This window comes from Macrobrachium rosenbergii, chromosome 6 (assembly GCF_040412425.1).
Source record: "Macrobrachium rosenbergii isolate ZJJX-2024 chromosome 6, ASM4041242v1, whole genome shotgun sequence".
NCBI classification, from domain to species: domain Eukaryota; kingdom Metazoa; phylum Arthropoda; class Malacostraca; order Decapoda; family Palaemonidae; genus Macrobrachium; species Macrobrachium rosenbergii.
This window is the reverse complement of record NC_089746.1, coordinates 16,545,891-16,573,114: the sequence shown is the minus strand read 5'-3', so window position 1 is coordinate 16,573,114 and position 27,224 is coordinate 16,545,891. Positions and strand designations below refer to the sequence as shown.

At 36.8% G+C, this 27,224-nt stretch overlaps 2 protein-coding genes across 3 annotated transcripts in view; both read right to left on the bottom strand.

The window, feature by feature from the left end:
• The window catches only part of LOC136839227 (signal peptide peptidase-like 2A), a 53,468-nt gene extending 50,325 nt beyond the window's left edge, over positions 1-3,143 (bottom strand). For both annotated transcript variants that reach the window (XM_067104968.1, XM_067104969.1), the window contains exon 1: positions 3,007-3,143. In XM_067104968.1, coding sequence (XP_066961069.1) covers positions 3,007-3,066 — 60 coding nt within the window. In that variant the 5' untranslated portion in view covers positions 3,067-3,143. The remainder of the gene's footprint in view (positions 1-3,006) is intronic.
• Positions 3,144-9,724: 6,581 nt separating this feature from the next.
• LOC136839226 (uncharacterized) lies at positions 9,725-26,403 on the bottom strand. The gene is made up of 11 exons (XM_067104967.1): positions 25,877-26,403; positions 20,436-20,619; positions 19,030-19,950; positions 18,350-18,790; positions 18,097-18,227; positions 17,819-17,936; positions 17,441-17,557; positions 16,145-16,270; positions 13,806-14,786; positions 10,422-13,017; positions 9,725-9,865 (listed from the first exon to the last, which is right to left on the bottom strand). Exons 1-10 carry the CDS (start codon positions 25,928-25,930, stop codon positions 10,463-10,465), a joined length of 5,628 nt encoding a protein of 1,875 aa, XP_066961068.1. The 5' UTR covers positions 25,931-26,403; the 3' UTR covers positions 9,725-9,865; positions 10,422-10,462.
• Positions 26,404-27,224: the final 821 nt, after the last annotated feature.

Sequence of the window (27,224 nt, the reverse complement as noted above, 5' to 3'; positions counted from 1 at the left end):
ATAATGTTACAATTCATGATAAGATAATCATCATGTGAAACATACATTTCAGTAGATAAATACAGCTTGGTAAACATGATCATCATGTGAAACATACATTTGAGCAGATAAATACAGCTTGGTACAAGTTACAAAATTAAAAAATGCAATTCAGTATTTTTACACACCAAGGTCTGTTTTGGTGTCTTACAGCATCCAGAGTTGTGAAATTTGCAATGACAAAACAAGAAATAAAGTACAACCCTGTGATACAACTTCAACCATACTGCTTTCTTGTTCTCCTCATCAAAATGAGGCTTTACTTAGGTGATGAAGGAACAACATTCAAGAAGAATAGGATACCTGGTGAATCTGGCATGAAGCCCTGTGCAAGTATTTCAATTTCAAGTACAGTATTTAAACAAAAGCCTCTTTGGCAGCATTCAACAATCGCAGCCTGAAAATATCAATGGTTAATTTTTTCACTGGATGACATAATTTTATGGCATCGGAATCTCAAATGATGAAATTTGTATAACATCATCAGAACCTCAAGTAGTTACACGCAGTCTAACAGAGGACATTTACTCATGACAGCCAAGAAACAGGTTAGTTTATCTTTGCCCTAGATGAAGAGAGTCTAGCTACACTTTAGGGTAAATATTAACTCCAAATCTATAATTATCAAAAGAACATAGGTTCTTGATAGTTTTCATATAATCTGGATGAAATTGACATTCATTCCATCAGTATTGTGGCAAGGGGAGACATAACCTAACCAAGAGAGCTGTAAATTATTCGGTGAAATACAGGGACGCAACATAATGTTAAATTCCCTAACTGAACCTGACATAGGGCACATGGTCTTGCCTGACTGATGGGGATTTGAACTTCACCCACCCATTAACTCCCTCTAAAGTAACCTAAGGCTATTATTTTCCAATGAGGTCCTCCTTAATGTTGCAAATAGGGGTATGTAACGGGTTATCAATCATTGCAGGCTAAAATGAATTGCCAGCCTAAATGGAGCTAATGTCACAGCATTTATAATCCTGGAATTTGTTGGATATGACTTTTTCTGTGTCTTTAGTTTCTGTTTAGACATGAAACAGTTAAGTTCATGTGTTACCTGTTATGATTTTTTCCGGATATGGTTGCAACTTCAGTTATGAAATAAAAATGCCATGATAATTTACATCATAATGTTACTGAAGTCAATTTTTTGTGTTTTATCTCCCGTGGCATACTCAGAACAACATATACTGATATTCTAGGTTACACCATGGGGTTAAAGACATCCCACAAAAATTTTTGCAAGCAGTGGGTATTAGAATTACCATTGAAATGAGGTTTTTTAAATTTACCATATGTTTTGAACAATTCTGACTTTTTATCAGAAATGAAACTGTCATCGCCCATTCACACTACAGTATACCTAGCCACCTGCAACTGGCAAATACTGCTGGTGGTAATTTTATGTAATTTTTTGATGTTGAAAAAGGAATGTATACTTGTACATATCACTGCCATGTATTTCAAGGCCTTCTAGGTCAAGCTAGGATAGGTTAGGCAGGTTCAGTCCCCCTCCAACCCCGCACCAGGTCAAAAAGGGCTCATTCTTCTGGCTTATGTTAGGCTGTAGTCTTTACTCTTTTCAGCTTTTCCTACTAACAAACCTTATTTATTTACCAATGAGGTCTCCCAAACTGTTAAATGTATGAAGGTTAATGACTTGATGAAGCAGTTTCAGTAGTATTTTAATTTAAAAAATAATTTGATTCTGGAGCTTTTTGCCTATGCTGCGATCCTAAGTCTCCTTAACATAATTATTATGAAACTCATGCTCAAATCTATCGTAAATTAACTGTTACTGAGATATTTACCGTCTCTTCTTTATGTTTTACTATTCACGCCAATCGGGCTGGTACTGAACACAGCACTCAAGGGAGTGGTGCTGTTATTAAATTACAAATCTACAGCAAAAGAAACAAACATCAGAATTGTTTACCCTAGAGCAAACATTAAAACTTAGGGAAATGATATTTTTAAAGGTCGCATTAAAACATACGAAAATTATATTTTGAAGTCCAAAATCTGTTGATGGTTTACATAAAATTTACTGCAGATTCTGATGGAGAATGTGGGTCAAGATCTTGTGAAACATCAAAAAATAGGCTAGCAGCCTAGGCTATATAAAACAAGTGCGGTATATCTAAGTAAGAACTCCACACGGACTATTACCTTGGAAGTCGATTTTTCCTACACTTTTACTGTTGCTGATGAAGGATGTGTTGTTGTTTATTGTTGGTCAATTATCATTAACCTCATATCTACCCAATATGGATGGGGACCCTTAGGGAACGCAGGGTTTTGGAAACCGAGAAAGACCAGACCGCCATGTTGTCATTATGGAATGGTTCCATGCATGCGCCGACATCAGGGAGCCATATGTTAAAGAAGGGATTGGCTAAGGAAACCTAATATGAAAGGAACTATACTAACACAACGTACCCTAACCTAACCTAAACTAGCAGGCTGTGTTACTTATTAGCCCAATTTCCAAAGTAATACCCAACGTGGAGCTCATGCTTAGACTTAGTTCTACCAAAACTACAATACAGTTCTCTGAATTTCACCAATGTTGAATTTGGTTCCTTAGGGTCAAACGAATACCCAGCCTGGACAGCATAAGCCCTTATTTGATGCTTAGACCAGCTTAGCATTGCCTAGCCTAAACTTAAGGTCTCAATCTATTAACTAGCCTAAGGAGGTTACAAAATGGCCTTGGTCTAGGCAAAATCTGGGTCATAGAATCAAATTATGCTATAGACAATATTACAACCGTAATAAGATAAATAATAATGCTTTGGTTCGTATTCTAGATCACAACATAGGCTAATAAGCAGTCTTATCGTTGGCGGAAATACCTACGAGAATACAAGCCAAATATTAACCAAAGTCATATTTTACTCATTCAAAATACTTAATTGAAATTAAACTACTTATAAAAATCGCCAAAACCCATACCTGGGGTAAAAGAAGGGATAAAACGGACAAAAGAATAAGTGTCACACAGCTGCAGTCCATGACTTTTGTTGTTGTACTCGCGTCCGAATGGCTTCGTCAACTTTGACTTGGACTGTCAAAGTCTCAAAACAACAAAATCTTTACAAAATATTATAATATTTGGAATTTATCTATTTATTTAGATTTATTTATTTATACAATTATTCTAATCTATCATAAGCCAAAATATAACCCTCGTTACATCCGGAAATGAAAGTAATGACGCATGCAAAAACCGAAGGAATCGGACAGGATCAGCTGATAGTTCTTGGAACATGACAAACGACGATAGTACCAGTTTAGCAGTGTTGCCATACAATTTACGTGAAATAGTTAAAAATAACTGGGCTGGCTGTGTCAAATTCGCTTTTTTTTGGACATATACAGCAGTATTTTAATTCATGATTCTCATAAAAACATATTTACCCATTATTTTGACTGATTCTCGAGTACTGCATAAGGCCCTGTTTATTTATGTCGTATCCGCATCTTGATAATGATGTCTTGTAAAACCCAATAAATTCACTTGTAATGTAGAAAACACGTTTTATTCATCTATCCTCTACCGTTATGAATGACTATTGCTTCTTTAAAATGCCTACCAAAGTTGATAATTCAATATCATCATAACGTTAATCAATGATATTTCAAGTATTGCCACTCGGCATTTGGTTGGCTGGCTATGTCGTAAAACGTGTTACGGGAAAACTTTGTCACATTTCGGCCGAGAAGATCATGGCGTACCGTAGGATAAATACAAAATAGAATGTTTTAAGTGAAAGAAGATAGGTAGACCCATGCCTATTCTTCTTTTCTGGGTTCCGGTGTGTTTAGCTATGAAAACTGCCTACACTTAAGCACTCAATAGTGCGTGCAATGCGAAACTTGTTGGCTCTGCGATTGCTTACCAAAACAGAAAGAAGATTTTACATTCGTCATTACTTTCATTTCCGGATGTAACGAGGGTTATATTTAGGCTTATGATAGATTAGAATAATTATATAAATAAATCAACGCCATTCTTTTAGAATTTCAGACTTAATTTTGTTCTATCTAGCCTTTCATATTATATTTTATATAAGTGTTTTGAATAATTGTTCTTCCTGGCCGTAAATGCTTTTGAATAGTCTTTTGTATGATTTCATACATTGCATATTCTTGGGGTAACCTCATGAATAGTTTAGTTCCTGTGCATTCAAAAATACGTATTTAAATGTCGAACGTTGTATGAATGAAGCTGAATTTGGACGGGTCCTGACCCTATCTAGCGGGGATATATATTTATTCCTGATTAATTTGGACGTTTTGTTAAATCCTGTAATTATTCAGTAGACTATTTGGCGGACGGTTGCATTAGTCTATTCTTGTGATTAAATACGTAAGCACCATCATTTAAACGTATCCTCATTTAAGTATTTCTTTGTGAAGGCTACGTTGATTTTGTAGCGTATTTCTTCTACATTTAATCTGATCTGTCTTATTTAGACATTTATCAGTTATTATTCTGAAGCCTCTCACTGTTTTTACCTTTTGAACTTTAATGTATTTCTGTTTCTACTTTTCTGATATCGAAAGCCCTCAGTTTATCAAACGTTTCAAAGTTTATTTTGTACCCTATTAATATACATTTTTTTAAATGTGCATTTAGTGTGTTTGTTCTTTTTACCCAACTCTTGAATTCATTCATTATGATTCTGATTGGGGTCATAATATCTTCAGTGTTGCCCTTAATCACTTAAAATTGTGTATCATCTGCGAAAACTTACTCTTAATTTCAAGGTCATTTAATGCAAGCTAACTCAGTAGTGCTGGTTATTCTATTTACTAAACAATACCTGTCTTAGGGGATGACGTTGCGGTACACCTTTTGAGTTTTTTGTTTTTGTGTAATTCTACATTTTTCCTTTTTTCTTCCAATTTCTAGTAATGAGTTAACTCTTAAACCATCCCAGTCCCTCGTCTTCAACACCTCTCCGTTTCAAGTTTTACTATACGTTTCATATACCACTGTATCAAACCATCCATTTAGGTCTAATACTAGTACTTGTCCCCAATTATCATTGTATTCATATATATTTCAGGGGGTTATGTATCACAGATGACAACACTGTTTCAGTGAAATGATTTTCCTTTCTGCAAGTTAGCCGTGTTTCAAGGTGCTGACAGACAGCGTTTCATCTAGGCTATGCCTAGCTCCAGTAATCAGTCACAAATGATAAGTTTGGTGCTAGTCGATATGATCCTGAAGAATGCTTATCTACTTTACTCTAAAAAGCTGGTTTAATAAAAGTCGTTTTCTTCACTATCTAGGTGATAATGATGTTCTAGACTTTACCATTTTCTGGTACAACATAACTTCGTAAGATTATACGCCAATTATTCTTGGCTGGAAAGTGCATCAGGCGTATTTCCTTTGGCCTCGTGTATCAAGCAGTTAGATAAGCCTAATAAAGAGCACCATTTTATATTCACTCAGATACTACTTGACTATTAGGCCATCACCATTATCGCTTTGTGAATGTCCAGAAGAACTCCGCATGCATAAAGTACCAAAATTAAAAGTAAAATGTAATATTTTTCATATTTAAAGCGTTTTAGACCACTTCTTATGATGAGGAAACACCCATAATTTTGCCATATTAGCTATGGAGGGGGTTGGGGGACAGGTATTGTCTAACCTTATAAGTCAAAAATCGAAAATCATTCGATGGGGAACTAGTTTTTCTGAGAAACATTACGGTAAAAAACCTCAATTTCGAACTAACTCCAGTAAGATTTCGAGGATGCCGGTTAGATAATCATTAAAATATCTCGGATATGGTGAATCTCCTCAAAAAGTGTTCAGAGACAAAGTTTTATTATTTTATATTGTGAAAATTATAGTGTGACCTATTTTCTTATATCTCACCGCGGAGTTGTTCTGGACATTGACTGCTTTGACCTAGTAAAAGGCGACATTTTCTTCTCTATTTTTTTTTTTTTTACTGTACTCCCTTAATTACCTACCGGGTGGCGTCTTCCAACCTACCTTACTTCAGAGGCGTGTGTTTGACACTGGTGTAAGTATTAAAGTAACTGTTACTGGCCCTCACGCCCACGGATGATGCTTCTTGAACCTTCTTCTCCTATAACTGAGCAAGGAAACTTGGTCGAAGGCAAGACTTAAACGCCAAGAGATTTTTCCTTACCTGGAACTTACTTTATTCTTTGTGTGGTTCTACTCTAGGCTTCTGAGAGGTGCTTCAAAAAAGATTCCTGCTACTTTAATGACTTCCTCTTGGGTTTCAGGATAACATTTGCCTTTCTAGAATATCCTTTAAGGACCATACGTTCTCTTAACATTTGGATAATAAAATGTTAGACCGACTCACTGCTGCTTCAGTCTATAGATCTTACGTCGAACAACAGGTTGTCAATTTCCCTTCCTTCGTTACTTCAAGTTCCCGGAAAGTTCAGTGGTTCTCATTTTATCAAATGTTTGGCGTCGATTAACTTGGAGTGTTCATAAGCATACTGGAATAATTATTGATTTGTTTTTCACTATAATTTGAAGAAGAGTGATTCCTGGTCACACGAACAATTTTATTTCTGACACCTTTCAGGACCTTGGCGCCAAACTTTGCACCAAATACCAGTAAAGGCACGAAAGTCTTATCACTCATGTTCATAGCTAGCGTTCGTGTGACGAATCCTTCACGAGAGTTTTGCATATCTCCCACATCAGATTTAGTTCATAAATGCTGTTTGATTTATTTACTTCTACCTATACTGTACATCCAATACATTCAATTTTGTTCGTAAACATTGTTTGATAGGCTGAGGGCCTTACATCAGCATCAACTTTATTCCGTAAATCGTGTTTGTGTGGTACCACATCAACCACAATAGCTTTTAGTAAGTAGTTTAAATGTACACATCTCCAGCATCAACCAACTCTCATACACGGTGCTCAGCTTATAATACACAGTAGACGACATGCATTAACATGAAGCTTTTGTTCTCAAATTATTTCTCACTGTTGAATAGCACCATATTGTTTTGCATGACCTGGTGCTTGATGGATATGAATTCAATTCAGTTCTCACTACCGAAGAAGCTTCGGTCTCATTAGCGTAATTTTCTTCATATTTCTGAAGAAGGCCTTTACCGGCTGCTCTGTTCTGTTCCAGTCCTTTTCTTCCTCGTTCTCCAGTATTTACAGTTTGCATTTAGCATTGTCTTTAACCTTATTTTTCAAACCACAATGTCACCTCCTGTATAAAACTTTTGCAATGTTCTGGATTGTCCTAAGCAGTTCAAAAACTGTAAAAGTTACGTGACATTGTACTACAATCAATCTTAGCAGAACGCTACTACCTCACACCAATTCAGGACTATATATACACGAAGTACACCTCAAACTTCTGAAAGGCAAGTCTACAAAAAATAAGCATACACATAACTTTTCCGTTTATTTTGGGGTAAAAATATTTTTATACAGCTACCTCTTGATCACAAAGGAACGAGAAGTGGAATCGCAGTAGTTAAAAAGAGAGTAGAAGGTTTTGACTCGACATGAAGACTGATTGACAATTCTCGTTTTCCTACAGAACGATTAATACCCATTCAAATTATTTTTTAAAAGATATTTACAAAGATTATTAATAATAATACGGACATTAGTCTGCTTCGCAGACGGCCAGGCACACCTACTGAGATATATATGTATTACAGCCACGTCTAAAAGGAACAAAATAGTGAATATTCAAAATTTTACATTTATAAAATTCTTTTTAAAAAGTCTGGCGTTTTACACACTTAGGAATCGCGTTGGAAATTGACTTTGAAAGTCTAACACTTCGATATATAATATACAAACATGAAAATGCGGATAAAAATACAGACATTTACAGTTTCTTGCAAAATGTTCCGCTAATTTTTATAGCGGCGAAGCGGTTAAGCTTAACAAGTATACCACCGTTAAATTTAAATAGGCCTAGAAATAGCAACATATAAACATGAAAAGTCTGACTTTAACTTTGGAATTTCACGGAAGATCGATGAGGGGGCGGGGGGAAATAAGCACCCAATAGTAGTACAGTTATAAATAAAAAATAAATATGATTGGTTTAAAATTAAGAATAACCTCAGGGCATCACTGGTTTGACGTTACTTCTTAAACCTTGCACGGGCTTTTGTTTAGTTTTTACTCCTGGTCACATCCGGGATTTGTGACATAAAACTTGATTACAACTCACTTACTCTGTTGGTGTCTCGGGTATCATTGTGACCCACGAACGTATTGAGAGGGAGTATTGCAGGTTCTTTCTCTCTCTCTCTCTCTCTCTCTGTTGGTCTATATTGAGAGAGGAAGTTTATGCAGATTGTCTCTCTCTCTCTCTCTCTCTCTCTCTCTCTCTCTCTCTCTCCTTCATTGTCTTTATTGAAACGGAGTATTGGACGGAGATGAATAGAGAAATAAAAAATAAAGTATAATTTTTAGAAGTCTGAGAGAAAAATAGATGAAAAGAGTTTCAAAAAACTATTTACAAAAGAGATGTACATATAAAATGTATGATATATTCATATCACTAGTAAAGAAATACGTGTACAATTATAATGACTATTACGATATATTCATACATACAATGTATCTATACATTTATATATGGATATACATGTATATATACGTGTATATAGACACTCTATACGTGTATCTATGTATATACACATCAATATATGTCAGTATAAGTAATGTATACTTACATATACATATATGTATTTGTGTATACATAACTGTGGACGGATTGATTTCACAACTTCACCTCACCAGATTAATTTACAAATTTTTAACGATTAATGTAAAAAAATTTTCAAGTTTCGAGGATTTTTGGTTTCCGGACATTCAGTAAATTTGGGTGTAGCAGAAGACTATATTTAATAATTCCTGTAATGCAAGAACACACTAATTGTGGAAGCGGTTTGTTTGTTTGCACTAAATTTTCTGAATTTGTGACACCATTAATATATATATATAGTATGTATATATATATATATATATATATATATATATATATATATATATATATATATATATATATATGTATGTATACGTGTGTATATATATATATATATATATATATATATATATATATATATATATATATATATATATATATATATATATATATATATATATATATATATATATATATAAAATCTGGCATCAATACTTTACATCTACTGGAATGCTACGCACTTAATTCCTTTGAAAATACAGTTCAAATTACATAGTCATCTTCCTATAAGAGACTGGAACATCCTAAAAAAAAAAAGTACAATAACAGCTAATAATTACAGTTCCCATAAGTTTGTTTACAAGATCTTCTGTAAAATCGGAGTCTTGACGCGGAGGCAAATTTGAGAGCTATAGAGACGAGACATGGAATCGAAGAAATCGACCACAAATATTAGAAGAGAGAACCGAAGTCTTGTTCGTCAGTGCCATCTGGACAGTCGTTCACGCCGTTGTTCAGCTGGTTCAGCGCCAGGCAGGTGCCGTCGAGGCACTGGAGCTCCGGGCACTCCGAAGGAGGGATGAGGGTAGTTGTTTCCCCCCCGAAAAAGGAGGAGGAGGTAGAATCAATCGTCGTTTCCTCGAAAGCTTCTTCTTCCTCTTCGGGAAGGAGAGTAGTGGTCGCAAACGCTTCGTCGGCGTCTGCTGCGAAACCTGGGAAGCCTGTCTGGGTTTCTGGTTCTTCAACAGCGGCAGCAGTAGCAGTAGCGGCAGCATCAGCAGCTACAGAAGCGACGTCTGAAGATGGGATTACAGGAGCAAAACCTGTAAAGACGGGGATTTTTTTACATACAGTAACTACTCCGATACCTCTTGGAGGGGAACAGGGGGAAGGGGAGACGTGCCCTACAGGGTGGTTAAATATGGTATTTTAATCTTTGGAAGTTTGATGACAGATGAAACTCATGTCGAATGTTTAACATCTTAAGTCTAATGTTTATCATCTTGAGACTATTTTTCAAGTGTTGTTTCATCTGATCAGTGAACCAAACGAAATTCAGTCTTCTTTTTATTCTTCTGTCATTCCCTTCTAAAGTAAAACACCAAGATGAGGCAGAAAAATAAATGTATTTACTTGTGGTAAAAATAAAAAAAAGGTTGAAATTACTTTTGGTGTCTGTGATTTTCAAGTGAATGCAATCTCATGCATGGATGGTAATCTCTAAGAGTTGTTCATGCCATACAAAAATGTGACCATTACAACTATTTTTTCTATTTTTTAATAATATACCTAAGAAAAAACTAATGCGGGACGAAGAACTGATCATGCTGTAACATATATGCAAAGGCATTCCAAATAATAAGAGAAATTTATACATACTTGAAGTAAGCAGACCATGTTGAGACCGCGTAGATATTCGTCTAGTTTTGTAAGTTACCTTTAGCAAACTGGACTGGGGAATATGGTAGGTATAGGGGCGAATGGTTATTAGCAAGGTCATACTCAGAAGTGTCTTGTCTGTATTCCAGAAGTCGAGGATCTGTCTGATACTCGAAGTTGTAAGTCTGTGCCGATTGGTCTACTATAAGTCTGGAGTCGTTAATGTCAGCGGGAACTCCGTGAGTCTCGGATGGATGACTGATGCTGAACTCTAGTGTGTGGTCTGGAGTTGCATCTTGAGAATCTGGATGCACTACATTTTCAGGAAAACTAGCTGGATCAATCAGTGGTGCTGTTTGTTCAAACAATTCCTCTGTTTCTGTTTCAGGAACCACAGCACTTTCTTTTAAAAATTCCTCCTGGTAGAAGTGATTCTGTGGGATTGATATCCGAGATGTTCGAATGCTAGATGGACGACGTGTCAAAGTCCTTTGGTAAGGAGCGTGGTTTGAACTTTCTGCAACGCTGTCCTCTGGGACCTGGTTACTATTTGTGCGAGAATTTCCACGGAATCTTTCCCTCAGTGACTTTGTTCTCATTGATTCATAAGATGGTTGGCCTGGAATTCGAGATGTTCGCCACTGTTGAAAACGAGACCTGAAATTTGTGTGTGGAACTTCGGATGTAGAACTTGTGTCGGAAGATGGTGGTTCAGTAGTAGATGTTGCTTGTTCTGGAACATGTCTGTTAAAGCTTGGTCGAGTTGGCCGGCGATTGTTGTAGAAACGATTGAAGCCTCTAAATCTGTAAGGGGTCTGTGTTACTGTAGTGTCTGCTGAGGCTTCTGTTGTTGTTGATGTGGTAACACCTTGATTTATTGCATCATCAGCAAAAACACCAACTTCCTTATCCTGAATACTAGTGTCTTGACCAGATATTTCAGTCATTGATTTTTCTGTTGTTAATTCTTGAGGCCGAGTTTCCTGGATTTGCTCCTGCTCGTGTAAGTTTTGAACTTCTTCTAGAGATGATTCACTTTGATGATAAGAATTACTTTCCTTGGAAGTACTAATTTCATCAGAAGAATAATAATTTCCTGAGTGCTGTTGTCCCTCAGCAGGTAATGGTTCTGGTAAGCTTTCATGTGAAGAAGATTCACTTTGATAAAATGAAGGACCGTCCTGGATAGTTTTCACTTCATCAGGTGAAATTTCACTCTCTACGGACTGTTGCTCCCAAGCAGGTGTGTCTTGTCCTGTTGGATAATTATTAAAACTTTCCTGTTGGTGATGCTGAGACTGAGAACTCTGATCATTAAAGGTTTCATGATCTTCTGAAGGATAAATATTTTCTCTGTGAGTATCTTCATTACCATTTAGTTGGTCATTTTCTTGATAGGGTTCTTCTGAGTAAGCATGAGAATCTGACACAGAACTAGTTTTCAGATCTTCATCAGAAGCATACACTGAGTCATGCTGTGAATTAACTTGCTCTGCCCATGGGTCATCTACAGCTAAGTACTCATTAATAAACCCTGAATCCTTTACACGAGATTCCTGAGGAATTTCTTCTTCTGGTTCAGTATGTGAGTCTTCTTTGTTAATATTTTCCACACTTGAATCTACTGGATAATCTAAATTAACCTTCAAGTCATCTGTTGATGTTTCATCATAGTAATCAGAGCTACTTTCTGAAGGCTGTTCTTCAGACAGTGGCTGACTATCATCTTCGTAATAATCTTCTGAAGTAGTGTCATCCAGACTGTAATCCTCAGAAGAAGAAATATACTGCAGCCCATCTTCATGTTGATTTTGAGATCCATCATTGATTAGTGTTTCCACAGACTGAGGGAATGAACTTTCTTGTGAGTATGACTCGGCATGTACCTCTTGATCATTTTCACTGTGAAGGTCAGATGGTAGAACATAGCTTTCATCCTCAGATAGTGTTTCTAAATTTGATTCATGACTTTCTTTCAGAGTATTTTCTGCATTTTGTAGAGAACTTATGCCACTGTCTTCAACAGGATACTCCTTGGGGGATCTAGCATCTCCTGCATACTGGTGAATATAGCTCTCCTCTTCTGAAAAGTGCTGAGTTGCTTCTTCGTCCTTTAGAGTTGGAGGTAGGTTTTCCTGACCATCACTGACTGCAAATATTTGCTCATTTGGATCAGCATATGCAAATGTGTTAATGCTTTCACTGTTGGTGTAAACCCCTTCTTCATTACCTCCAAGATGATAGTCATCACCTTCTGCATAGTGCTCCTCTTGACTTTCTTCTGGCCAGTTATCTCCATAGGCAGGTGCTCCATTATCAGAGCTTATATTTTCAGAGCTTAAATCAAAGTTATTCTGAAGGGAATTTGGTTGATATCCTCCTGGGAATGGGAATTGACCTATTGGTGCTAAACCTTCCAGCTGGTCACCAGTTGTAGGAATGTGTGAAGAAGGAAGCCGTTCACTGTCAGAGGAAAGGTCTACATCGCAATTGACTTCGTCGCTGTTGTCATGACAGTCGTCGGCACCATCACAAAGCCATGAATTCGGAATACAGAGCTCTGTTGTGGCACACTTGAACTCTCCACTGGGGCATCCTGATATGTGTGATATTAGAGACTCATTACTAATGATGTCCTAGTCATTTCAAGAATGCAGCAATGCTTTTTTTTTTTTAATGTTTTATGGTTCCATACTGTTTAAAGAAGCTAGTCAAACTGTCATGTCTGATCTTAAACAAAACAAGGAGTAAATGTCAAAAATGTCAGTCAGTTTTAGGTATCAGCTCATAGTCCATCAAATGTTACTTAAGCATGAGATATTAGTGTGCCAATAATATATTTTATGATCTTAAAGTGAGCAAAATGTTAGAAGCAATTACTTATAATTACAAAAATTACATTGCAAAAACTATATTTACTGAGCACTGAGCATTTAAAAATAGCTCACAAAGGTAAATAAGGATGATGCTTAACAGCACTTAAAACAAAAAGTGACAGGGCAACTAGAAGAAACGACAGTTCATTATTGGAAATTTCAGATTACATGATTCATGCAGAAAACATAATTTGCTTAAAATAACTACAACTGCTTGTTTAGTCTCTTTTGTGGTAATTTTCTAAGAAGGTCACTATCATAAACGTAGCATGCAGTGGTAAAATTAAAAAGGAAATAAGCATCTATGGAGGTAGCAAAGTCAGAGAGACAGAAAGAGGATTTTAGGGTCTTTTCAGTAAAATCTTTTCGTTACAAAGACTATTTGTCCACTTGTCACACCAAAGAAGCATTCCTCGAAATGCTGTTGATCAGTCAGCTGTATTTTGTATGGGAACAACGATATACCAGACTTACAGCTGGACTTTATGGGAAGGGTTATATCACTCACCAGTGTGTGTACAATTAGATTCATCAGAGCCATCAGTGCATTGCTGGAAACCATCGCACACAGCTGAGAGTGGAACACAGTTTGCTCCATCATGACACAGGAAATTCTCATCATCGCAAAGGACAGCAGGTGCGCCTGAAGGGACGAGGTCCTTTCCAGTACCCTCGAATTCAGCAGCAGCTGCTGCTGATAAAGGAGTTTCTGTTGTTACAAACTCCTCTGCTGGGGCCACTTCTGTTTCAAAGCCAAACAAAGCTCCTAGGAAGGATGGTCCTTCAATGTGTACCCCAACTTCTTCTGCTGTCGGGGATAGTTCCTCATTGTGTACCCCAATTTTTTCTGCTGTCAGGGATGGTTCTTCATTATGTACCCCAACTTCTGCTGCTAAGGATGGTTCTTCATTGTGTACCCCAACTTCTGCTGCCAAGGATGGTTCCTCGTTCTGTACCTTAACTTCTGTTGTCAGGGATGGTTCCTCATTGTGTACCCCAACTTCTGCTGTCTGAGATGGTTCCTCATTGTGTACCCCAACTTCTGCTGTCAGGGATGGTTCCTCATTGTGTACCCCAACCTCTTCCTCTGCTGTCAGTGGGGAACGGATGGTGGGCTCTTGACCAGCCAATTCAGTATTTTCAGTAGGATATTCCTGAGTTGTGGCTACTACCTCTTCTGCATCAGTGGGGAATATCTCATCCACAACAACTGGTTCAGTCTGGTTTCCCTCAACCAGAGGGGTAGGAAGATCAGGTACTGGGGACTCCTTGGCTAAAAGATCAGGTACTGGGGACTCTTCGGGTAAAAGATCAGGTACTGGGGACTCTTCGGGTAAAAGATCAGGTACTGGGGACTCTTCGGGTAAAAGATCAGGTACTGGGGACTCCTTGGGTGACAGTTCCAGAACGGGAGAGGATGGTTGTTCCTGGTCAGTAGGGATGCTGGGAGCAGGACTTGGACCCTCAAGCAAAGCTTCATCTCCAGGAGCTGTGTTAGGTTAGTAATGACATTCTCAATTCATGCTGGTGATAATTAGTGACATCTGCTAAACTATCGTTATGGAAATGCTTGAATGAAAAGTTTTAAGGTTATGCTTTGTATTGCAAAGAACTAAAACTATCAATGACAGTGCTTTAAAAAAATACTCAGTGGATATAAGATAAATAATGCAAGGAACTTTTGTGAAGAAGACTATAAATAACTCTAATTTTTATAATCTAATCATCATTCAGAAAGTTAGCACAATTTACTTTGAGGTAATTTGCATTCATGCAATGAAAATTATTACATGAAACATTTGCTGCTCATGCATATCCGAGACTTTAGTGACTATCAATGAATTCTGCATATATCAAATTTAGTATTTTGCCTTACTACCATGACTAATAGTTATATTGATTGGTAGTGTATCATGTCAATACAAAAGAGATAAAATTCAAATAGTATAAAAAGAATAGATTCTCTTGCTTACAGTTGGTTTTAGAGTTCAAGAATATAATAAGAGAAAGTCACAGCTTAGTAATTAGAACATTATTATAACTTATTATGCCTTGTTCGGATATGCATTCTTGAAACTGATGTTGAAAGCAAAAATAAGAAGTAACAGAAAACAAGGAAGTGGGCATACACACATAACAGTCATTGAAGAAATGACTGACAATTGGAGAAAATGTCTAGAACAGCTTGTTCCCCAAACAGGCAAGAATGATTAAAAAGAGTGTGAAAGACAAGGCAAATTCAACTGAAATCCAGAAAGTGCAGCTGAAGACATGAGAATGCAGCTGATCAAAGAGTTGACGTGGCTGCCTTGAAAGATACAGGGACTCTGAAGATACCATATTCCAAACATAATCCGTGTATTTAAGGAATTCAAGTACAGTTTTGCAAGTACATTAGAAAAACAGAGCATGCAACAGCAGTGCATCATTCGACAGAGTTGTGCACAATAGAAATGGAGCTTGTAGACAGATCAGAATGTCAGAACTGGAGTGAAACTTCTGGAAGAGATGAAAACTCATGCTTCATTCGAGAGTTCTGAATAAGAGCAACTTCTTTCCATGTCAATGCATTTTAGTAGCAAACTAGGACTGCCGGATTTGCGGGGAAAGAATCTTCAGTAAGGCCCTTTTCTACAGGTTTTATTTCTCAGTTTAGGGATGCTAAAGTATTCTCACTGGATGTCATCTGAATTCGACATGACTTTAGACACCACAAGGTTATTTACTCATCTAATTCAATAACATTTTGCTTTAACTGCCACAGGGCTTGTTTTCTGGACATCCAGTGAGCACACGTGATAACGCCCTACGCATTCTATTAGGAACCTGGCAGCCTTCAAGACTGACCTTGAGCACGATTTGGACATGTTGCCTCATCCGATCGGTCTACACAGTCTGCGAGGCCATCACAGACGAGCCTTCTCGCCACACACCGGCCGTCGCCACACCGGTGCTCCAGCCCTATACAAGGCTCTGTAGCCATAATGACCGGAGCCATACCCACAACCAATTAGTTAATTATTCGGTACAATAATTGCTGAAATATAGCCACCATACATGGATCCCAGTGGACAACAACTAAAAGCAGAATATTTTTGGCCAGCTAGATATTCAAATCTAGACGGTCTCTAGCCAAAAATGGATCTACTTTTAAGTTGAAATGCAAAGGGAACAGCCATCAGTAAGTGATTATGGACTGTTAACTGCTTAAAATATGCACCTTTAATATGCGCTTGTTACCATGGCCACTGCTTCCATAGTATTACAGAAGGTGGTTATTGAACTGAACTGATGTGAAGGTGTACCTTGCAACCCCAAACTTCTGTGGTCGGTGTTCATGTTAATGCGTATGTGGCTGCTTGACTTGTAATTTGCGAACCTTGTACATGTGTGTGCTTGAGTTCAAAACACTGTGATATGTGTCCCAAAGCATTCGCAAACACCTCCACCTAATGTTCTATCCACTACGAATCATAACTGTTTGGTGCTGCTGTGTTTATGGCAAACATGTGACTGTCGGGTACTGGAGTCTTTTTATTTGCCTACAAACAAGTTCAATATTACATTTCATTTTGATGATAAGACATCAGTTGTTTATCTAAGCAGTGCCTACCCATCTCCAAAAGTTATCCCAAGACTTCTTTAGTATATAATAAAGGCAAACAGTTTATTCTGACAATTTTCTTTGGCATTTTGAAATAACTTGACCTTCTTGTCTTACATTATCATTTCGACATTCAAAGTAGGACATGGCAGCACATTGCTCAAGACCTAAAGTAATCCCTAACCAAAAGCTTTAGGTAAAATTAAGTATCAGGCAGTATTTTTGAAAAAATTAAGTAGAGAAAAATTAAGGTATTCAATGACTGAAATTTTAGAAAACCAATAGCAAAGAAGCAAATATATCTTTTTTTTTTATAAGAAGCTACCAAAAATCAGTGAGAGCTGCATTTGAGTACAATGAGTGCATCTGGAACAGCGTATGAAGGAAAAATGGGCGGCTTGCAAGGAAAGCTAAGCAAAACGAATTAATCCAAATGAACAAACCAAGATGTCAGAATGAACGTCGGAGCTCAAACTACAGTAAGCAAAGGGCAGAATGACACAGAAATGGTTCTCTTAAGTAACTTGCACCACTCTTACCTTGGGTCATGTCAAAGCATACAGCTGGATTGGTAGAGTCAGGGAATTTTTCACAGTCAAAGACACTGCTCAAACTAACTGCAGAAATGACGAATTCTTGACAAGTTGCTGCTACGGCTGCAAATGTAGACCGGGGATTTTACAAAACAGATCATGTACTAATTAATAGCAGTTTTAGCATCACAGGAATGACAAAGCTGGCATGAAGCAGCAATGAAAAGAAAATTAAATTCTGAAATGAAAATTAGTGAGAGTGATGGCTAAACTCATTTGAGGTCTTTTAAACATAGCAATAATGAATACTGAGGCTATTGTGTTGATGGGAAAAAGATAGTTTATTCATAATGGTAAAATCAGTGCATTCAGAACTAATCTTACATCTGCAGAAGGTGCGGCAAGGTGGAACGATTGATCCGTCACTTTTGCACGGTGGCTCTAAAATACCACAAGCATACTGGCGCGCTCTTGGAGAGCAACCTGACCTCACAATTACATCCTGCAGTGAATAAAAATTGTACAGCACACATTATCTACTTCAAGTTCACAAGTAACAAATGCAAATAGAGATAACTGTTTTTCATGGACACTCAATGTTGTTTTTTATCAGCACATGCTTGATTTGTTAGAAAAGGGAAGCTTTATACAAGACTACTTACTCTAAAGAATGGAAGTGAGCTTTCATTTAGATCTCTTTCAGTTTGGTCATTTGCCCAGTTTGGAAGGGCTGTTAGGCCATATGGTAAGTCACTGCACATTTCAATCTGGCGTTTACGGCAAGTTCCTGGAACTGAAAACGTTTAGTACTTTAATATCCATGAATTCTTAATTCGTTAGATGCTCTTTACTAATATTCATGTGTCTAAATAGTGTTTATTAAAGCACATGACAAAATCCTGACGTAAAGCATACCTGTAGCGATTGGTTTTGTTGGTAGTACCTCCTCAGGATTCAGGATAGGGGACTCTACCTCTTCTATACCAAACCCTGGAACGATAACCTCTTCTGGCTCTTTTTCTGGCTGAGTCCCTGTCGGCCCTTCTGTGCCTCTATTAAGGAAACCATCAGTACCACTGAAAGAACCTGTTGCATTGAAACGTGGGCCTAAGGTTTCAAAGAGAGGAGGGAGTATTCCACTTTCAAATCGTCCTTCGAATGACACTGGAGAATCAGAGGATGCAGTAAATTCAGACTCAGATGACTGAACCTGGACTTTTGCGCCTGGACCAGATGGACTGGAAACAGAAATCACTGTGCGTTCTGTTGGCATCTCTGGAGTGGTTTCCAAAGCTGGTGCCCCAACAACTTCCAGAACCTCTTCATTTACGGGTGCTGAGGGGGCAAAGGCTGATCCTGTAAATATCACAATTTTTTTAACTCTTGCAGTGTGATTTAATCAAAATTATTTTGATATTTTTTAATACCGACGTAATTGTCACTTCATTTAATTAATCATCTGGGATCAACTTAATTTGCATCAAAAGTCATGAAAGAAAATGCTAACATATCTAATGAATCTTGAATCCATTGATAAGGGCATCTCAGTCTTATAAGCAAATTTTCAAATAACTTAACAAACAGCAAGTACTTACCTTCGTGTTCATGTCCCACTGTATGCTCATGGGTTTGTTCACTCTCAGTATGTTCACCAGTCATTTCAACTGCTTTATTGGCATCCTCATGATGCAAATGACTGCCAGTATGCACGTCGTCATGAGAACCAGTATGCATGTCATCATGTGGACCAGTATGCATGTGGTCATGAGGACCGGTATGCAAGTGCTCATGAGGACCTGTATGCATGTCGTCATGAGGACCTGTGTGCATGTCGTCATGAGGAACTACGTGCATGTGGTCGTGAGGATCAGTATGCATATGGTCATGAGGCAAGGCATCTCCTTTGTCCATGTGTTCGTGGGGCATTTCACTTACACTGACCTCGTGCTCATGAGGCATAATACTTTCCTTGACCTCATGATCGTGGGGCATTTCGGGTTCGTGGGATATTTCGCTCAAATTGAACGAGTGTCCATCATGCATTTTACCCTCAGCAGCGCTGTGCTCATGCATATGCTCATGTGGCATTTCATTTTTGCCTTCCATGTGTACGCCAATCACCTCACTTTCAGTATGAGGCATCTCACTTTTACCGATCATGTCTTCCTGGTGCATCTTGCCATCTCCATCGACGGGCATGTGTTCGTGTACCATTTTGTCGTCTTTGTGCATGTGTTCGTGATCAATACCCTCTGGTTCAGGCTCTGGTGCAGCTTCCTCTAGCCCAGATTCTACTGTGGCTGCTGATTCTTTGTGGTGATGCTCCTCGTGATGTTCAGCAGCATCATGATTGGGATCGTTAAGTTCTTTATCCTTCCGTATGCTCTCAAGGACCACTTCGGGTCGCACGTCGTACCTGGTGTTGTCCGTCAGCTCTACTTCATTGATGTTCACCTCATCCTCAATGGGTTTGCCTACAAAAGCGCTCTCTTCCAGTTTGTCTGCCGACTCTGTTTCTTTTGGAAGGAAGAAATCGGGATCAGAAACTGATTTTGTGCAGTGAGTTTAGCATCTTTAATGACATTTCAGGTTTCAGTTCAAAAGAAAACACTGATCAAGATGATTTAAAAGACTAACTAAAGTGATGACTGTTTCTTTTGAAAGGAAGAAACCTGAATCAGAAATTGATTTTGTGAGGTTATTTTAGCATCTTTCCTTATACTTCAAGACCCAGATAAAGAGAAAACAATGATCAAGATGATTTAAGAGATGAACTGACATGTATATCACAGCAAGTAGAAAACAATTATGTTACTTAGTCAAGAAGAAAACATCTTCAGCATCCTTCTTTATAATTCAGGACCCTATTCAAAAGAAAAGACTAATCAAGATGCTTCAAGAGATGAACTCACATGAAAATCGTTGCAAGGAGAAAACAATCACATTAATCAAGGAGAAAACTTTTTTGGAGCAGACAAAAGACCAAACTTTGGCTGCTTACCCGGAAGGACGTAGAAGCAGACTACGAAGAGCACGGCGATGACCACAGCGATGGCCAAGACGACCAGGAACCCGATGATGATGTCTCTCAGGACCTTGCCAGGACGGAAGATGTTGGAGCAGCATCCCTGGTACCTGGGATCGGGTTCCAGAGTGGTGCTGCACATGTTCTCTGCGTCATCTCCCTGGTGAGGTAAAGAAAGGGACGTTACTTCAATGTTGTGGCGTTTTTACTGGTGTGTGTGTGTATTGTTCAAGCTATCTTCAACACGTTTTTACTTACGATCTTTAGTTTTCTGTAAAAGAAAACTATTGTGCAGTCTTTGTCTGTCCGTCAGCACTTTTTCTGTCCGCACTTTTTCTGTCCACCTCGAATCTTAAGAACTACTGAGGCTAGAGGGATGCAAATAGGTATACTGATCATCCACCCTCCAATCATCAAACATGCCAAATTGCAGCCCTCAAGCCTCAGTAGTTTTTATTTTATTTAAGGTTAAACTTAGCCATAATCGTGCTTCTGGCACCATATAGGATAGGCCACCACAGGGCAGTGGTTAAAGTTTCATGGGCCGTGGCTCATACAGCATTATACCGAGACCACCGAAAGATAGATCTATTTTCGGTGGCGTTGATTGTACGCTGTAGCGGCTGTACAGAAAACTCGATTGCGCCGAAGAAACTTCGGTGCATTTTTTACTTGTTCTTTCAAGTTGTGGCTCACGCTAACAAGAAAATAAAAAGCAAACGTATTGTCTATTTATGTGTGTTGTTGTTTAAGAATACCTTCAGACAGACAGACATGAGAATTCGAATAACCTGATACAAAGAAGAGGCATTTGCAGAATGCAGTATTTTCTTTTAGGCGACCTTCAACAGAAAGAAATGTATGACTTTTAACAACCTAATGGCACGTAAAGGCAATACTTAAAAGATATGCAAATAGGCAGATAAACAATGTGTTAAGATCAATAAACTCCTCTCAAGTGTGATAACGAAGAGATAATCCAAAATATAAAAGTAATTCGATTACAATAAAATACAAAAACTTGACCAGTTTCAGAGAGAGAGAGAGAGGAGGTGTGCGTCGCACACACACACACACACACACACACACACACACACACACACACACACACACACACATATATATATATATATATATATATATATATATTTATATATATATATATATATATATATATATATATATATATATATATATATATATATATATATATATGTGTGTGTGTTGCTAAGAGCATGTTTGCACACTCTCTAAACATAATGTATCATTGCCGATACAACAATAAAACAAATCAGAAAAAGCAAATAACATAATATAAACACGAGATTTTCCACACCATCAAAATTCACGTTTAGTTCAACCAACCAAAGTAAATGATTATTTATCTGACACTTTTTTTTCTTTATCTGTCACCAAGGAATGGAACCCTCCAGATGACATGGGTGGAACTTGGATGGGTGGAACAAGGTGGAACCACCTTCAGGAAATGCCTCAATGGCTCCACGAGTTATGGGTCAGGTCATCGAGGTCAGAGTCGTAAAAATGGGCGCGGGGATATGGGATAGGTCAGCCTGGCATCTAGCAGTTTTCAGGAGACTCCGTTGTTTATGCATGCATGCATGCATGCATGCATGCATATAGTGTATGTATTTATGTATGTGTATATATACATATATATTATATATACATATATAAATATATGTAGATGTATATATATACATGCAAGTGTATATATATATATATATATATATATATATATATATATATATATATATATATATATATATATATATACTGTATATGCAAGTATATATATATATATATATATATATATATATATATATATATATATATATATATATATATATATATATATATATATATATATATATATATATATATATATATATATATATATATATATATATATATATATATATATATATATATATATATATATATATATATATATATATATATATATATATATATATATATATATTATTACACACACAAAGACAGAGAGGGAGAGAGAGATAAATTACTAATCACTTCAAACTTAATGCCAAACTAATATTCCTATTTCATTTTCCGTTATTCCAAGATGACGCTAAAAATGCAGTAAGATGCGTCCCGCCCTCAAACTGTTGACGACTCAAATGTTTCTGTGAACAGTTTCGTCTAATCAGCTGTTATTCTTCTGTAGTTCTGTTACGGGGATTTTGCTGCCCCCTCCCCAACCCCCCATTTCTTCCCCTTTTTTGTGTAAGTGTAAGGAGTAAAAGAAAGAGAGGGGAGGGAGAACACAAATAAAGGAAAGGAACCACTATGACGTAAAGAATGTTTTCGGGACTTCCGGTGACTTTGCGAATACATTTCCGGACTTGACTCTCTCTCTCTCTCTCTCTCTCTCTCTCTCTCTCTCTCTCTCTCTCTCTCTCACGTATGATTTTGTCTTTATTAAAGGGCTATAGGGTATGAATTAAAAAAAAGTTTCATTTGTCTTCTCTCTCTCTCTCTCTCTTGTATGATTTTTGTCTTTTTTTTAAGCGCTACAATGTATGAATTCTCTCTCTCTCTCTCTCTCTCTCGCATGATTTTGTCTTTTTCTTAAAGGGCTACAAGATATGAATTAAAAAGAATCAGTTTAATTTCAACTCTCTCTCTCTCTCTCTCTCTCTCTCTCTCTCTCTCTCTCTCTCTCTCTCTCTCTCTCTCTTTGGATGAAGTCTTGAGTATACATTTTAATTTTACACTGACATATTTTTTTTAGTTTTTTCCTCTACTCTCTCTTTCTCTCTTTCTCTCTTTCTCTCTCACGCGTTTCGGGATGTTGAAGTTGAGAATCACATCTGTGTAAATAAAGTTCTCTTTTTTCATGCCCCTCTTTTCCTTATCCCAGAAGTTAATGCCTTTGACAAATGTTAATTTTGTCAACTAAAACATTTGAGTGATTATTCCTCTTTATATTTTATTACCAATCCGTTCGTATATTTAATTTTTCTACGCATTGGTCACTCATTTTAATAAATTTTCATTTTTACTTTTTCTGCTATGTATTAACTGTCTTTTTCAAGATACTGACAATCATCCACATTCCTTGTAACAGTTTGTGACGTTGTGAACATTTATTTTGAGCATTTTGTAATATTCTGAGCATTTTCGTGACACTTTGAACATTTTGTAACCTTTTGAATATTTTGTAACATTTTGAGCATTTTGAAACATTTAGTATCATTTTGAACATTTTGTAACATTCTGAACATTTTGTAACATTTTGAACATTTTGCAACTTTCTGATCACTTTGTAACATTTTGAACATTTTGTAAAATTTGGAATATTCTGTAACATTTTCAACATTTTGCAATATTTTGTAAATTTTTTAGTATTATGTAAAATTTCTTGTACTTTGAACATTGTGTAACATTTTGAATATTTTTGTTACATTTGAGCAATTATACTGAACATTTTAAAAAATAATGATGATAGCAACATTGACGCCTCCTAAGAAAAGGAAATGCTGATGATGAATGAAAGTGAAGTGGGAATGATGATGAAAACAATGATTGTGAGAAAAACAAGTAATAAATACGCCGAAGTTTCTTCGGGGCAATCGAGTTTTCTGTACAGCCGCTACAGCGTATAAATAATCAAGGCCACCGAAAATGGCTCTATCTTTCGGTGGTCTCGGCATAATGCTGTATGAGACGCGGCCCATGAAACTTTAACCACGGCCAGGTGATGGCCTATCCTATATCGTTGCCAGAAGTACGATTATGTCTAACTTTAACCTTAAATAAAATAAAACTACTGAGGCTAGAGGGCTGCAATTTGGTATGTTTGATGACTGGAGGGTGGATGATCAACATACCAATTTGCAGCCCTCTAGCCACAGTAGTTTTTAAGATCTGTGGGCGGACAGAAAAAAGTGCGGACGGACAGACAAAGCCGGGACACTAGTTTTCTTTTACAGAAAACTAAAAATTCACGAGAGGTCATCAAATCATATACTGACTGACCGTCTGTCTGTCTGTCTGTACGTGTCACGTAACACAAGGTAGCTAATGATGCATCACAGGTATGGAGCGATGACAAGTACTATCAGTTATAGCAGCAATGGCAGGAACAGTAGCAGTATGGAACAGTAGCAATAAGGAATAGCAGCAGTAAGAGAGAGCAGCAGTAGTCAAATAATTTATCTCTCTTATTGAATTTACTTTCATTTGACGCATATTTATAGTAAAACAACATGAGATAAAAACTTAAATTAAAATTCATAGCAGCACGAAAACAGTACTGTTTCTGATCTAAACAATAATGAAATAAATGACTGTATTATCACTAACATCATCATAAAAACGATAAATCTTCTCGTAATAACTAGTAAGGCAAAATAAAGATACACATAACACATACATACATACATATACACACGCATACATAAATATACTGTATATATAATATATATAAATATATACATATATATATATATATATATATATATATATATATATATATATATATATATATATATATATATACAGTATATATATAACCACATGTCAACACATGCAGTTCAAAAATCTAAATAAGAAATATCAACGTTCAAAACAATTTATCAGTGAATCTGTAATAACAGTCATAAAAATAAAACTGTACGAGCACAGATATTCATTACCCCTTAGAAAAAAAAAAACATGGAACTACACTAAGCACCATTTTTGGGCGTGTGTGATAATGATACCTTATATGACCATACAGAGAGAGAGAGAGAGAGAGAGAGAGAGAGAGAGAGAGAATTACTAGTGTAGGAAAAACCACAGACATTCCCTATTAAGCCCGACCTTTTACGCTCGATTAAAGAGATGTGAATGTACAGTATGTCATAGTCTGACGCTTACAGTAATAATTGTTGTAGGTGTCATATTTTGTTTCGCAATTGTAACAACAAAATAGTTGTTGTTGTTGTTGTTGCTTAGTTGTAGTAGAAGCTGTCGTTGTTCTTGTCATTGTTGTATTTTGGTGCTCTTCTTGTTGTTAATTTGAATGCTCTAAGATCACTCAATAGAAATAAAACTCATTTCAAGTATAATGCTTTATGATCTGATGACAAAATTATTTAAGGCATTTAATTTACTTGTTTTGCAAATCACACACTCACACACACACACACACACACACACACACACACACACACACACACACATATATATATATATATATATATATATATATATATATATATATATATATATATATATATATATATATATATATATATATATATATATATATGGGCTCTCTCCGTGGAAAGTCAGTTTTTATTACAATTTTAAATTTTTTCTCTTGGCTTTGTTTTTCGAATGATTTACACGAATAAATAAATACACAAATGAATAAGTAAACATTCACTTACTCGAGGAGCAATTTTGTACTGCTGGTTGTGAGAGCGGATCATGCACCTGACCATTTTGTATTAATTGTCAAATCGATTTATTGAAGAAAAATAAATCCTCTCGCTTGTATAATTCTCAAAACGAATTCTCTCACTTATATTAATTCCCTGATTTACTTCAGCAGTGCATCAAGTTGTACAAGTTTCCAAGCTTTGCACAATAAAATGAATTCTCTCACTTATTAATTCCTTTATTATTTTTATTCGGTGTCAAGTTGTAAAACGTCCTAGGCTTTGCACAATTCAAACACAATACACTGAAGATACAATATTCAACAATCAATCTATTTCTCGTAATTATCTTCCTTCCTTCTCTCGTATTTTCATTCTCTCTTCCACTATTCCAATTCTCTCGTTCCAGAGTCGTATTTTTGGGTTTTAAATTCGGACAAATGTTACAATTCGTTTTGTGTCACGAAAGGTCGTTCGTTTCGTCGGTCACTTTGACAGCGTGACCTTCCTACCGGCACCGAGGCAGAAGCCACACTGAGGTAAAAGCATGGGTATGCCCGGTGTATAAACGTCTTGGTTAGAGTGATTCATCTTCCCAAAACTGGCACCGGTCAGGATAAGGCGGTGGGTGGGGAGGGGGAAAGCGCCCCGCGGTGGAATTGGGGAGAGAACGAATGTCGCGAAAATATTCCCGAAATTTAATATTCTTAGTGGAAATGAACTTAATTATTATTTGGGAGCTAAAAATAAATATTGTTTTGGATAAAGTTCTTTTTTTAAATTATCATCCTTAGTGGAAATAAAGTCAATTATCGTTTGGGAGCTAAAAATAAATATTGTTTTTTGGCTCCTACGCAAATGTGCGGAGCCTAAAATAGGTTTAAAAACATATAAAGTCAAGAAATATTTAAATTCCAAAATATATTTTAGGAAATCTGTCACGAATCTATAAAAAAATAGAGAAAAATAAGATATAAGGGTTTCTGAGATATATATAAGTAAGGGCTGAGAGAGAGAGAGAGAGAGAGAGAGAGAGAGAGAGAGAGAGAGAGAGAGAGAGAGAGAGGCTACAATTAAACTTATTTAAAAAAAATTTATACCCTGTATTCCTTTTATAATGATATGCTTCATGGGGCATTACAGTAATCACTGATGTAATGACACACGTATGGTGAACCCAAAGCCCAAAAGGATGCTTTATGCTTGCCAGATGCCCCACGTGGTGACTCCCAGAGAGAGAGAGAGAGAGAGAGAGAGAGAGAGAGAGAGAGAGAGAGAGAGAGAGAGGGGGGGTGTAAATAGCGAAGGTGTTAATCATGATGCGTCTTTTTTTAGATAGATAGAGAGATACATAGAT

Bases quoted from the DNA above. Each gene is read 5' to 3' on its own strand.
- LOC136839226 (XM_067104967.1), bottom strand. From the start codon at position 25,930: ATGGTCAGGTGCATGATCCGCTCTCACAACCAGCAGTACAAAATTGCT. The intron at 17,937-18,096 runs GTAAGTAGTCTT...TATTCACTGCAG, and splicing joins GCTCACTTCCATTCTTTAGA to GATGTAATTGTGAGGTCAGG. The intron at 13,018-13,805 runs GTGAGTGATATA...CACACATATCAG, and splicing joins ATCTAATTGTACACACACTG to GATGCCCCAGTGGAGAGTTC.